Source organism: Coptis chinensis, chromosome 2 (genome assembly GCF_015680905.1).
Source record: "Coptis chinensis isolate HL-2020 chromosome 2, ASM1568090v1, whole genome shotgun sequence".
Classification (NCBI taxonomy): domain Eukaryota; kingdom Viridiplantae; phylum Streptophyta; class Magnoliopsida; order Ranunculales; family Ranunculaceae; genus Coptis; species Coptis chinensis.
Window position 1 is genome coordinate 47107215 of NC_141457.1, and position 10788 is coordinate 47118002.

The following is a 10788-nucleotide window of genomic DNA, read 5'->3' on the forward strand; positions in this document are numbered from 1 at the left end:
TATGATAAGTGGCCTGAATTTCTCTGTAACCTGAAAAAGACAATAAAATAAAAAGTTGTAATGTAGTAATGTAAGGATAATAAAACGCACATTTGGGAGCTGATCAGTACACCAATATGGGATCTTGCATCTGCCATAAAAACTCATCCCTAAGTCCCTAACACAACCTCTATCGACTAAAAAAAGGTAAACTCCACCATTTAATTAAACACACCTCAGGTCTCAGTCAGCAGTCGCAATAATGACAGCCATAATTAACACTAGAATACATTGACTCCCCTCAAAAACTCCTAAATACAACCATAAATGGACCTAATTAACCAAAATAGACAACCCACAAATTGCCCTTACAGTTGTAAACCTTAGTACTTAGTGAATTCACTACAAGAAATTATGTAAGAGTTGCCATCAAATAATATGGTTTAGGAATCAGTACAAAAAGATAAAAATGAAAATAAGAAATTAAATCATGTGAGTCTTATCTAGTTACTCCACAAGAAGTCAAAAAGAGTAGAAGATTTTTAATAGAATAATTGAGAAGGGAGTTAGGGAGGAAAAGTGAAGTGGGTGAGGGGTTTCTTTTGTTTGGGTTTCTGGCGTTTTTTTTTCCTTTTCTTTTGTGTTTTTTTTTAAGTTCAAGTGATACACTGATACTATATTTTTCTTTTTTTTCCGGAAAGTTGAGGGTGAGACAGGGCGAACCCTAGCCCCCCTGGCTCTGCCACTGTATATATATATAAACTCAAAAAATCTGAAAAATTGAAAAAACAAATGAAAAAAATAGCAAAAACTCCAAAAAACTAGAAAAATCCAGAAAATTTTAAAAAAAATAGCAAAAACTCGATTTTATTATTTTTTTTCAAAAATTTTGAGTTGTTTTATTATTTTGTCAAAAAAAAATCAATTTTATTTTATTTTGCCGAAATTTTTTTCCGATTTGTTTTTTCAATTTTTGAAAAATTTCAGTTTTTTTTTTTTTTTTTTTTTTGAATTTTCCTTTTATCAAATATTTTTTAATTTGTTTTCGAGTTTTTCCCTTTTTTTTTTCAATTTTCCAAATTTTTTGAGTTTTCATAATTTCTTTTTTGGTTTTTTTTTTTTCTAATTTTTTTATTTTTTTAGAAGGTTGGTTAATAGTAAAAAATGTATGTTAAAAATAGGAGTTTTTACAAATTTGAAATAGGAACAAAATTGTCAATATGAAAAATGCCAACGTCCGTTACACACAAAAAAAGGCGGAGTGGGGAACAATCGGTAATGATTTCCAAAATGGAGAGATAAGTCAAAATGGGGTAGGGGTGGGCAATGGGCCGGTTCAGGCTAGCCCGGCCCTAAACATTTAAAAGCCCTTTAGATATTAAGGTCGGGTCGGCCCAGCCCTAAAGTCAACATAGGGTCGGGTCGGGCCGGGTCACAAGTCTAAATCTTAAGCCCTGACCCTATCCTAAGCCCTCTTTAAAGGCTTTAGGGTTGGGTTTTAGAGCCGGGCCTATATATTTTCTTCGTTTTACAAATGCCATTTTTCAGACAAAGGTTGTTTTTTTTGTTTCTGTGTTACAAATTTCTGCTCTGTATTTCGCTTTAATGGTGTGGACGAAAACCTTTAGTTCTAGACTTGGTTTGGATTTGAATAAAAATATAATTTATAAGAAGTAAGTGGGAAAATAAATTGAGAATAATAAGTTCTAGACTTTGATTTGATAATCAAAGGAATAAAGTCTTATTTTTTATTAAAATTTAATGCTCATTGTTCTTCATGGCTGCTAGATAGGTTGACAAGTTTTTGTTATATAAAACAAGCTATTGAAAGTACTCTTGGGTATAAGTGATAAATTACAAAAGACAATATTATTTTAATTTAAAATATTTAACAAATGGTTGGACAATTATGGTACGTGTATTTATAGCGAAAATGTGAAACGAAAATGTGAAACTATAACTAGGGCTTGGTTAGGGTTGAATTAGAGTCGGGCCTATGTTTCAAAACCTTAGCCCTAGCCCTGCCCTAAAAGGCCTTAGGGTCGGATCGGCCCTGCCCTAAACTCTGTGAGGGCTTTAGTTGGGAAGGCTTTATAGGACTTAGGGTCGGGTCGGTCAGGGCCGGATTAGAGTCGTTAGGGCTAAATTCCCACCCCTAAAATGGGGTATACTTTTGAGAAGTTGAGTTAAAAAAGCCCATATATATAATATAATTGAACGAAGTCTTAAAATTACAATAATTTATTTCCCTCGGCATCTAAAAACGTTTGCCTGTGTTTACAATATTTTCACGATGCAATACCAATCTTTCAACTTTCACGATGCAATACCAATCTTTCAACGCGACAAAGTACATTTCAGTCACAGTAAAAAATTATTTGTTGAATCGGTACATGTGGAACTCAAACATTCGAACAGCCTAAAAAATTACTCTCTGAAACAGTTCAGGGGAACTCGAACGTTTGACATCAACAGTACGAAATCCAAGGGGTCTAGAGCAGGCGAGCAGCCTAAACATTAGACATGAAAAATTAGCAACCAATCTGAAATTCCTGCAGCTACAAACAGAAAACATACAGTTCTCCAAGTAACAGTGAAATTCAATCCAAACTACTTGGCAACAAGGAAGAACCTGCTTTTCTTGTTGAGTTTTCTTTGCGTTTTATTATTTACATTTCCAGATTTTTTTTCCTTTTCCGATATAACTATCTCTTTAAAGAAAATAATACTGTTACAGTCTTGGTATGGAAAACTGAGCCAATGAGCAAAGTGTAAATAAAATAGTGAACGATCTTTCTATGCATTTCAAATAGTAATCTATGAAGGGGTACATTTCTTAATAGCATAATTACTACTAACGACTCCGACTCCATAATAATAAATAAAAATAGTACTCCGATCAGAGGTATTGCATAATATGATAAATAAAAATAGTACTCCGATCAGAGGTATTGCATAATATGATAATACCAGTTAAAAATCCTGAATAACCATGGGCCAACTACAGAACCTCTCTGGTCCTGTACAAGAACTTCCACTTGCATTTTTTTGTAACTCACTCACTATTAATGAACAAAACCTTTCAGGAATCAAGTATGTGGACATTCTACTCACTGCAGATCAAAGACACTTGCACAATGCGACAAATGAAGCTTCTCAAACAGATTATTTCCTGTTCTTCTTATCCTCCCTGTCCTTCTCCCGCTTTTTGTAGAGTTTCTCAAGAACACGCTTTGCTTCGCACTGGGGGAAGTTTTCAAGATCATAATAGTGTGGCGCTATATCCACCAGCCTATAAACAAAAAGGAAACGAAATCAACCAAACTGCTACATTCCAATTTTCCCAGCCAAACCTGTATATTTTCATTTAAACTGGGTTTCACAAAAAACAAAACATATCAAATAAAATCCTTACGCCACAAGTACCGAAGAATGACAAATATTTCAACCTAGAGATACATACAATATTACAATCACATCCACAAGCACTATAAACTGGTATCAAAAGCAGATTTCGCAACAAAAAGACAATCATAATATCGACAAAATAATAAATGCCCATCGTCCACATAAAGAAAACAGAATTTACCATTCCCCCCTGACATCTGTGACCGTACGAATGAAATTCCTGCTGGTCAAGACATATTCATTGTAAATGACCCATTCGGGTTTGTGATCAAGGCAATTTGAGGGATGCAGATGAACAACCTGCAAAAGCAATAGAGAAACAAAAGCCAAATACATGATTTTAATATGAGAAAACTATTTGAAAAAACAACCCAGCCAGCATCGCCTTTTTTAAATGTGATCACATGTGCTTACCTGATTGTCTTTAACAGTTAAATAATGACCAGTACGCTCCAGGTGAGCTACCTGCATAAAATACCCAGCCAGCATCGCCTTTCTTATATTGACATAATATTCGCGACTGCTGAAATCTGTACTGCACAACTTGAGGTTATATCTAGACATGATCCTCAGCAATTGTTGCCTCACATTATCAGCATTCTTCATTGCCCTCTGGTTGACAAAATTCTCATAACACCATGAAGGATCTTCATCTGAAACACACATATCAAGAGCAACTAAGATGCTAAAAAATCACTAGAACCAGAATTCCAAATAACCATCAAACTTTGTACTCACTGTTTTGCTTGTATGCATGATAAACATTCAAGAGCGTTAGATGATCCCCATCGATGTGGCCAAACTGAGCTTTCGCTTCATCCGCAGCTTTCTGAGCCTCCCTAGGCCGGACAAAGCAATTGGGTACTATAGACAGAAATTGTTATCACAGACGAGGCCGATGGTTGGTCAGCAGATGCATAGAGGCGAGACGACACCATTTGCTTCATGAGAGAATAAACTGCAACTAAATGCACCAGCACTTACTTAAAAGGTTCTGTGGTACACACCAAACAGTGGCATGGAACCCAGACAACGCAATTGCTGATGACAACCTAACTGGACAGAGTACACAACCCTAAACAGATGTCTGGTGGGTAAGACCTTTTTATTGCACTGGCAGGTTTAAAACTCAGGTTTGTAGTAGCAGGTCCTCTAATACAGTTTCACCCAGATGTTAAAGACAGGCATAGATTTTCTTTTTTCCCCTGTTTTTTAACATAGATGTACACATAATGCATGAACAAGGACAATGGCTACGTAGCCATAGATGTGTATACAACTTGGGCATACGAAAAAGTACAAGCACAAGACAGTGCAAGTGCTGACACTTCAGTCAACAATTGACATAGCCAGAAGACGCCTTCAGGCCGAAGAAACAAGAAAACCAAAACGAATCAATGCAATTTGCATTGAGATTTGAGAAAGCCCACACTGGATGAAATTCAAAATAAAAGAACTTTAACAGGGGAGACCACTAGGGCATCAAACAGTGCAAACATATCTTTATGATGCCCAATGAGACCATGCCCTTATGGATGACTTACTATACAACCCAAAACAGTAACAAACTTGGGGATTAGACTAGTAGAAGACAACAATAAAATTTTACCTGAGAGCATTGCTGAAATCGAAAGTATCTCATTTGAGCAGTTGAATCCCGGACTAACAACAAGCATCTTCGACATCTGAGGATCCAAGGGAAACTCGCTCATAATTTCCCCCATCTTGGTTAAGTTTCCTTCGTCATCCAGTGCACCCAAATAGTTCAATACCTCCAATGCCCGCATTAATGTCTCAGGGGCAGGAGGGTCCATAAAATCAAAATGAACCAGATCATCAATGCCTAGTTTCTTTAATGTGAGGACTGTATTTGCAAGATTCGAACGAAGTATTTCAGGGTAAGTCTGGGGCTGAAGATCATTTTTAAAGCTTTTCTCAGTGTATAGTCTAAAGCATTTTCCGGGTTGGGTTCTTCCAGCACGCCCCGATCTCTGGTGAGCACTTGCTCTTGATATTGGAGAAACCAGCAAAGATTCCACACGAACCCTTGGGTTATAAACCTTCTGTTTAGCAAACCCGGGGTCAATAACATACACTATACCATCTATCGTCAGAGAAGTTTCCGCAATATTTGTAGATACTACGATCTTCCTTCCAAGAGGCCCACCCTCTTTCACTGGAGGTGGAGCAGGTTCAAATATCTTTTGCTGCATAGCTGGAGGTAGGGTAGAATAAAGTGGCACAGCTTTAATGGGCCCAACCTGGTCACCCATATTAGTAACTTCTTTAGCTATCTTCTTACAAGCATCTTCAATTTCTTCCTCTCCAGTCAGGAATACAAGAATGTCACCAGGAGGTTCACACATGTGTATCTGCACAACTGTTCGAATTGCAGCTTCCAAGTAATCCCTCTCAGGATCCTGAGTATAGAATATCTCCACAGGAAAGAGTCTTCCAGGAACTTTCATTAGTGGTGCACCACTGAAATAAGCCTGGAACTTCTCAGCCTCAAGGGTTGCACTCATCACCACCAATTTAAGATCTGGCCTGTTTCTCAATACTTCTTTTAATAGCCCAAACAGAACATCTGTTGCCAATGTCCTTTCATGAGCCTCATCAAGAATAATCACCTTATATTGTTCCAACAGTGGATCTGTCATCGCTTCTCTCAAAAGCATACCATCAGTCAGATACCTGTATCACAAAATATGGATACAATTTCAATTCTGTGATTTATGTAATCATGCACATGCAAATATTCCCTCATCTAAAGTTAAGTTGTAATATTCTTCCAAGTGTCAATTCACATGGCAGTCTCAAAAATTATGGTGGTACACAGCGTGTCTTCAAGTTGGCAGTAACTAAAGCACGTGAATAGAAACCTTCTTGGATTATCTATTATCTTTCCTCTATGGTTGCACATTTATACGAAAACTTCTTTTAAATAGGAATTGTTGAATCCAGTATGTAAAATATGTTAATCCAGCGGGTAAAGAAGTAGTATTTTAAGAAAATATAAACGCATGTTGGAACAATAACGTAACTCCACGAAGCAAAAGCAATGTTATATCCAAGAGTCATCAACCCGGCTGCTAATTAGAAATATCAACTCCCCTTCAAAAAGGTTCTGGTGTATGCCACAAAGGCATGGGCAATCTTTAAAGTTTCAGTTGCAACCAAGTATGAAAAAGCACATCACCATATTAGCTATAAGAATGCTATGAGGTTTTTTGCAGGTGCTGAGTAGCAAAGTCGGTAAAACCTTTGGGTGATGATACTAGCAGTCTGGGGCTCGAACCCCACCAGTATCAAAGAGTTACTGATCTCATTTAAAACAAGCTTAGAGCATCTCTAGGTGGTAGTATAACCTGTGTTTTTCTTCAAATTTGAAGGAAAAGTTCGAAATTTCTCGGAATTCCATCTCTAGGTGGCCTCAAATCCGGTCGCATCACCTGCTTGTTCGCATTCTTGTTCGCAAATTTGGCAATTTGGATGAGGATGTGGAGCGACATTGGTAATATCGCATGCCATTGCAAATGTCGCCCCAATTTTTTTTTTTGACTTTGACCAGCACCACGCGCCAGTTGTACTGTCGCATGGGTTTTTTTTTTTTACTTTTGGAATGGTTGCGCGTCACTCCTAATGTCGCGTGGGTTGTTTTGGAATTGTGCATGGGCGACACTCCAACTGTCGCGCGACAGTGGTAATGTCGCGTGAGTTGTTTTTTACTAATCGAATTTGCGACCACCTAGAGTTGGTCGGAATTGCGACCAGCTTCTTCAAAAAAATTCTTCAAATTTGAAGAGTATACTACCACCGCCTAGAGATGCTCTTACCAATCAAAAAAAAAATGCTATGAGGTTTGACATACATGCACACATCATGATAAGAACAGGCCCTCGTTCACATGAGCATGTAAAAGAGAAAACGAAGATAAAGATGAAATTGTAGAGGAAAGACAATAAACAAACCACTAGATTTCAATCTCAAAACTGAAACTTTTTCTTGTTTTAGCTTAAAACTTTATCAGAATCTAAACACAAGAGAGACAAGCTTACTTTAAAATTGTTCTTGCACTACTTTTATCTTCAAAACGAATGCTGTAACCAACTTCTTCACCAATAGTTACATCCATCTCCTCCGCAACTCGATGGGATACAGACATTGCAGCCACTCTACGTGGTTGGGTGCAGGCAACCATCATCTTCTTGCCTTTATCATCTAATTTAATAGCTTCAAGAACAAACTGAGGAATCTGTACAACAGCAAGACACATCCATCAAACATCTAGAATAAACCACTTACTACATTTACCTACTAACATAATCAGATGTTTCCTTTAAAAGTAGACCATAACAGTTTCAAAATATTGATTTAAAAAAAGCGTAAACAGAACATTTTAAAGACTAGAAATATAACATCATCACAACCGTCTTTCTAGATGGCATCCTCTGTACAAGAACACATTTATTATATATTAGTGAACCAAAAGCAGTTCAACTTTTTTTTTTACCAGCTTTGCCATTACCATCAACAGAAGTTAACCTCTCTTGCAAAAACATTGGGAAAAAAAACTCAACTCTCTGCAGAGTTTTTCTTGTTATTTTGATCCATTTTCATTGAAAAATCAAGCCAGACTCCTCATAACAGCAGCATAGTGTAAAAACAAATATCAAGGATACAATCACAACAACTATTGTCAATCTTAGCATTTTGCAAAATACCAATTCAATTAAAAGTTACATAAACTTTCTCTGCATACTCTTAACATGTATATCATCAAAACAATGACTTTTCCATATGCATGCAATAATAATTCATTTAAAAATCAGTAAAAATTTAAAGTAATGAATTATACCTGAGTAGTTTTACCACTACCAGTTTCACCAACTAAAATCAAAGACTGATTAGCATTTAAAGCTTGCAAGAACTCATCTTTCTGTTGCCAAACAGGTAAAGTTTTCCTCTTTTCAAGTATATCAAAATACCTCTGTGAATATGGCCTTCCATTCCATCTATTCAAGTTCAAATTTTGAGCTAAACTCAAATTACCCCCAACACCAACACCATTCATTTTCGAAATTTTACCAGAAAGTGCTGTTGCTTCGTCCACTACATCAAATAAACTCACTTTTCTCTTTCTCTCTGTCGCCATTTGAATGCCCAATTTGAGTTAATTTGATGGGGTCTGGAATTAGGGTTTTGAGGAAAGGGGAAGGAATGGTTTTTTTATTTTATTTTTCAATTGGTTTTATTTATGCCGTAAATATCGGAACCCTAGGAGGTAAGAAATTTAATTGTTGATTGAGGGCCTGTGTTTCTTAGAAATTAACTGAAAGCCCTCGTTGAGTCGTACACGACTTTCGAGTTGCCAACTCCCTACTGTACAACTCCTATTTTATTTTTATTTTTTTTTTTTTTTTTTTTTTATAATAAACTGTTCATTTATCTCTAAACTTTATACATAGGAGTTACTAGTAAATCCAACTGGCTGAAGTGTTTTTATGAATTGGGCTGAAGTGTTTTTATGAATTGAAGTCCACGCCAGACTAGAATCTTCAACTAGTGTTTTCATGAGTGCTTGATTGTCTCCCATAATCACTATACTAGAAACTTCTAATTTCCTTGCTAGTATTGCTGACATAGTTGCTCCCACACAATCTGCCTGTAAAGCATCTTGACACTTGAATTTGGTATATATTGCCCCTTGTATTTTTCCTCTCTTACCCTTACAAATTACAGCTCCAGCTCCTCTGTTTGTGCCTCTGTCATATACTCCATCAAAATATCTTGTATGTCTATCCCTGTATAGCTTCTTATCTCTGTTACCAAATTCTATAGTGTGTGTAAGAGGCTCATGGATCCTATTGGCCATAAAGAGTTCTTCATTGGGTTTGTACTCTTCAAGACCTTGACTGGTGTGGAAAGAAACTTGTCTATATAATTCTAAGTAAAATGGGGTTTTTTTCTCAAATTTGATGCTATTTCTTCCTTTCCAAATGTCCATTAGTAGTTTCAAACTATATAGTTTGGCAAAACTCTCATTCAGTGTCATTTTTCTTAATTCCAAATTTCAACATAGTATCTAGTGTTATTCTGACATTCTCACATATATTTTTTTGCATTTTGTATCCCTCTTAACCCAAGTTATGATCTCATCCATTGTCACCAAATTCGGCATTTTTTTGAAAAAACGCGTTTAAAACCTGAGATATTGGCAAGGCATATGGTTCCAGTTTAAAACCCGGGTTTTTCAAAAAAACTCATTTTAAACGCACTTTAAACTTATAAACTGTTTAAAACCCGAGATTTTGAAAATCTCCCGTTTAAAACTTTTTTTTTTTTTTTTTTTAATCTAAAAGAAAACGTGAGAAGAAAAAGGGGTTTCGGAGTTTACCTTTTTGAAGAGTGGGATAACGATTGACTTATTGAGACAGTTCTATTTTGCTTTGGACTATTAATAATTAGAAATTTTAAAGTTATTAATTTATTTGTAGTACTTGATTATGCTATTATAGTTGGTAATTAGTAGTATCTTATTTAGAGTCGTGTTTTGGTACTGAATCTAAAACTTATAGTATTTGGATGAATAATTATAATTTGATACTTTTATATATTTGAATTTTCTTTCATTTGTATTATTTTTATTTTTATTTTATGTGCCTATTTTTTTTTCCACTCTTATAAAAAAATCAGATTTCTTATCTATTATATTTTTTACCATCAGTTTTTACCATTTCTTTTACGTATTATATATTTTAAACCCATTTTACCATTTTAAACCCATTTTTTATTCCCTACGTTTTTTTACGTTTTCTTTTTCGTTTTTTTCCCGATACGTTCCGTTTAAAACACGAACTAAGTTTTTTTCAAGTACACCATTTTAAACCCGTACCGTACTTGGTGACAATGATCCCATTCCCATCCATGCTACCCTACTCCATTCACAGCCAAAGAAGCAGTGATAATCTGTTTTCAGTTGTCTGCCACAGAAGGCACAACTTGCATCTCCTTTGAATTTTCTTTTCAACAAAATATCTCCAGTTGGAAGCCCTCCAACATACAACTTCCATATGAATTGCTGAGTTCCTGCGTCTATGTTTAACTCCAGTATTTTTCGTATAATTTTAAGATTTGTCTTCGAGCATTCCCCCTTTTCAGTTGTTTTAGAAACATGTTTATATGCTAATTTTACTGTAAAAGCACCTTTGGTATCTCTCCACCATATGATCTTATCCTGAGAGTCTTGTCTTACTTCCTTGAGTTTGATGCTTTCAAATATTGGTTCGGGAAACAATTCTCTTAACCTTTATTGATTCTAGTCAATATGATTTGACTAAAGTAGTTCCCTGAACTTTTTACTACCCTCCACTACTGAGAAAGATAATTCTTCCTTTGTGA

At 35.8% G+C, this 10788-nt stretch overlaps 1 protein-coding gene across 2 annotated transcripts; it reads right to left on the minus strand.

Annotated features, from left to right (window-relative positions):
• Window positions 1-2204: 2204 nt before the first annotated feature.
• On the minus strand, window positions 2205-8653 carry LOC147516298 (putative pre-mRNA-splicing factor ATP-dependent RNA helicase DEAH3). Of its 2 annotated transcripts, XR_015211005.1 has the most exons (8): window positions 8246-8644; window positions 7446-7642; window positions 4997-6081; window positions 4126-4251; window positions 3802-4040; window positions 3569-3687; window positions 3094-3271; window positions 2205-2489 (listed from the first exon to the last, which is right to left on the minus strand). XR_015211005.1 is itself a non-coding variant. In XM_086588957.1 (7 exons), the coding sequence occupies exons 1-7, from the start codon at window positions 8540-8542 to the stop codon at window positions 3145-3147; spliced, it is 2190 nt and encodes a 729-aa protein (XP_086445083.1). In that variant the 5' UTR covers window positions 8543-8653; the 3' UTR covers window positions 2752-3144. The 2 variants fall into 2 exon arrangements, 1 of the variants encoding a protein (XP_086445083.1); XM_086588957.1 differs by lacking the exon at window positions 2205-2489 and having other exon boundaries at window positions 2752-3271; window positions 8246-8653.
• Window positions 8654-10788: the final 2135 nt, after the last annotated feature.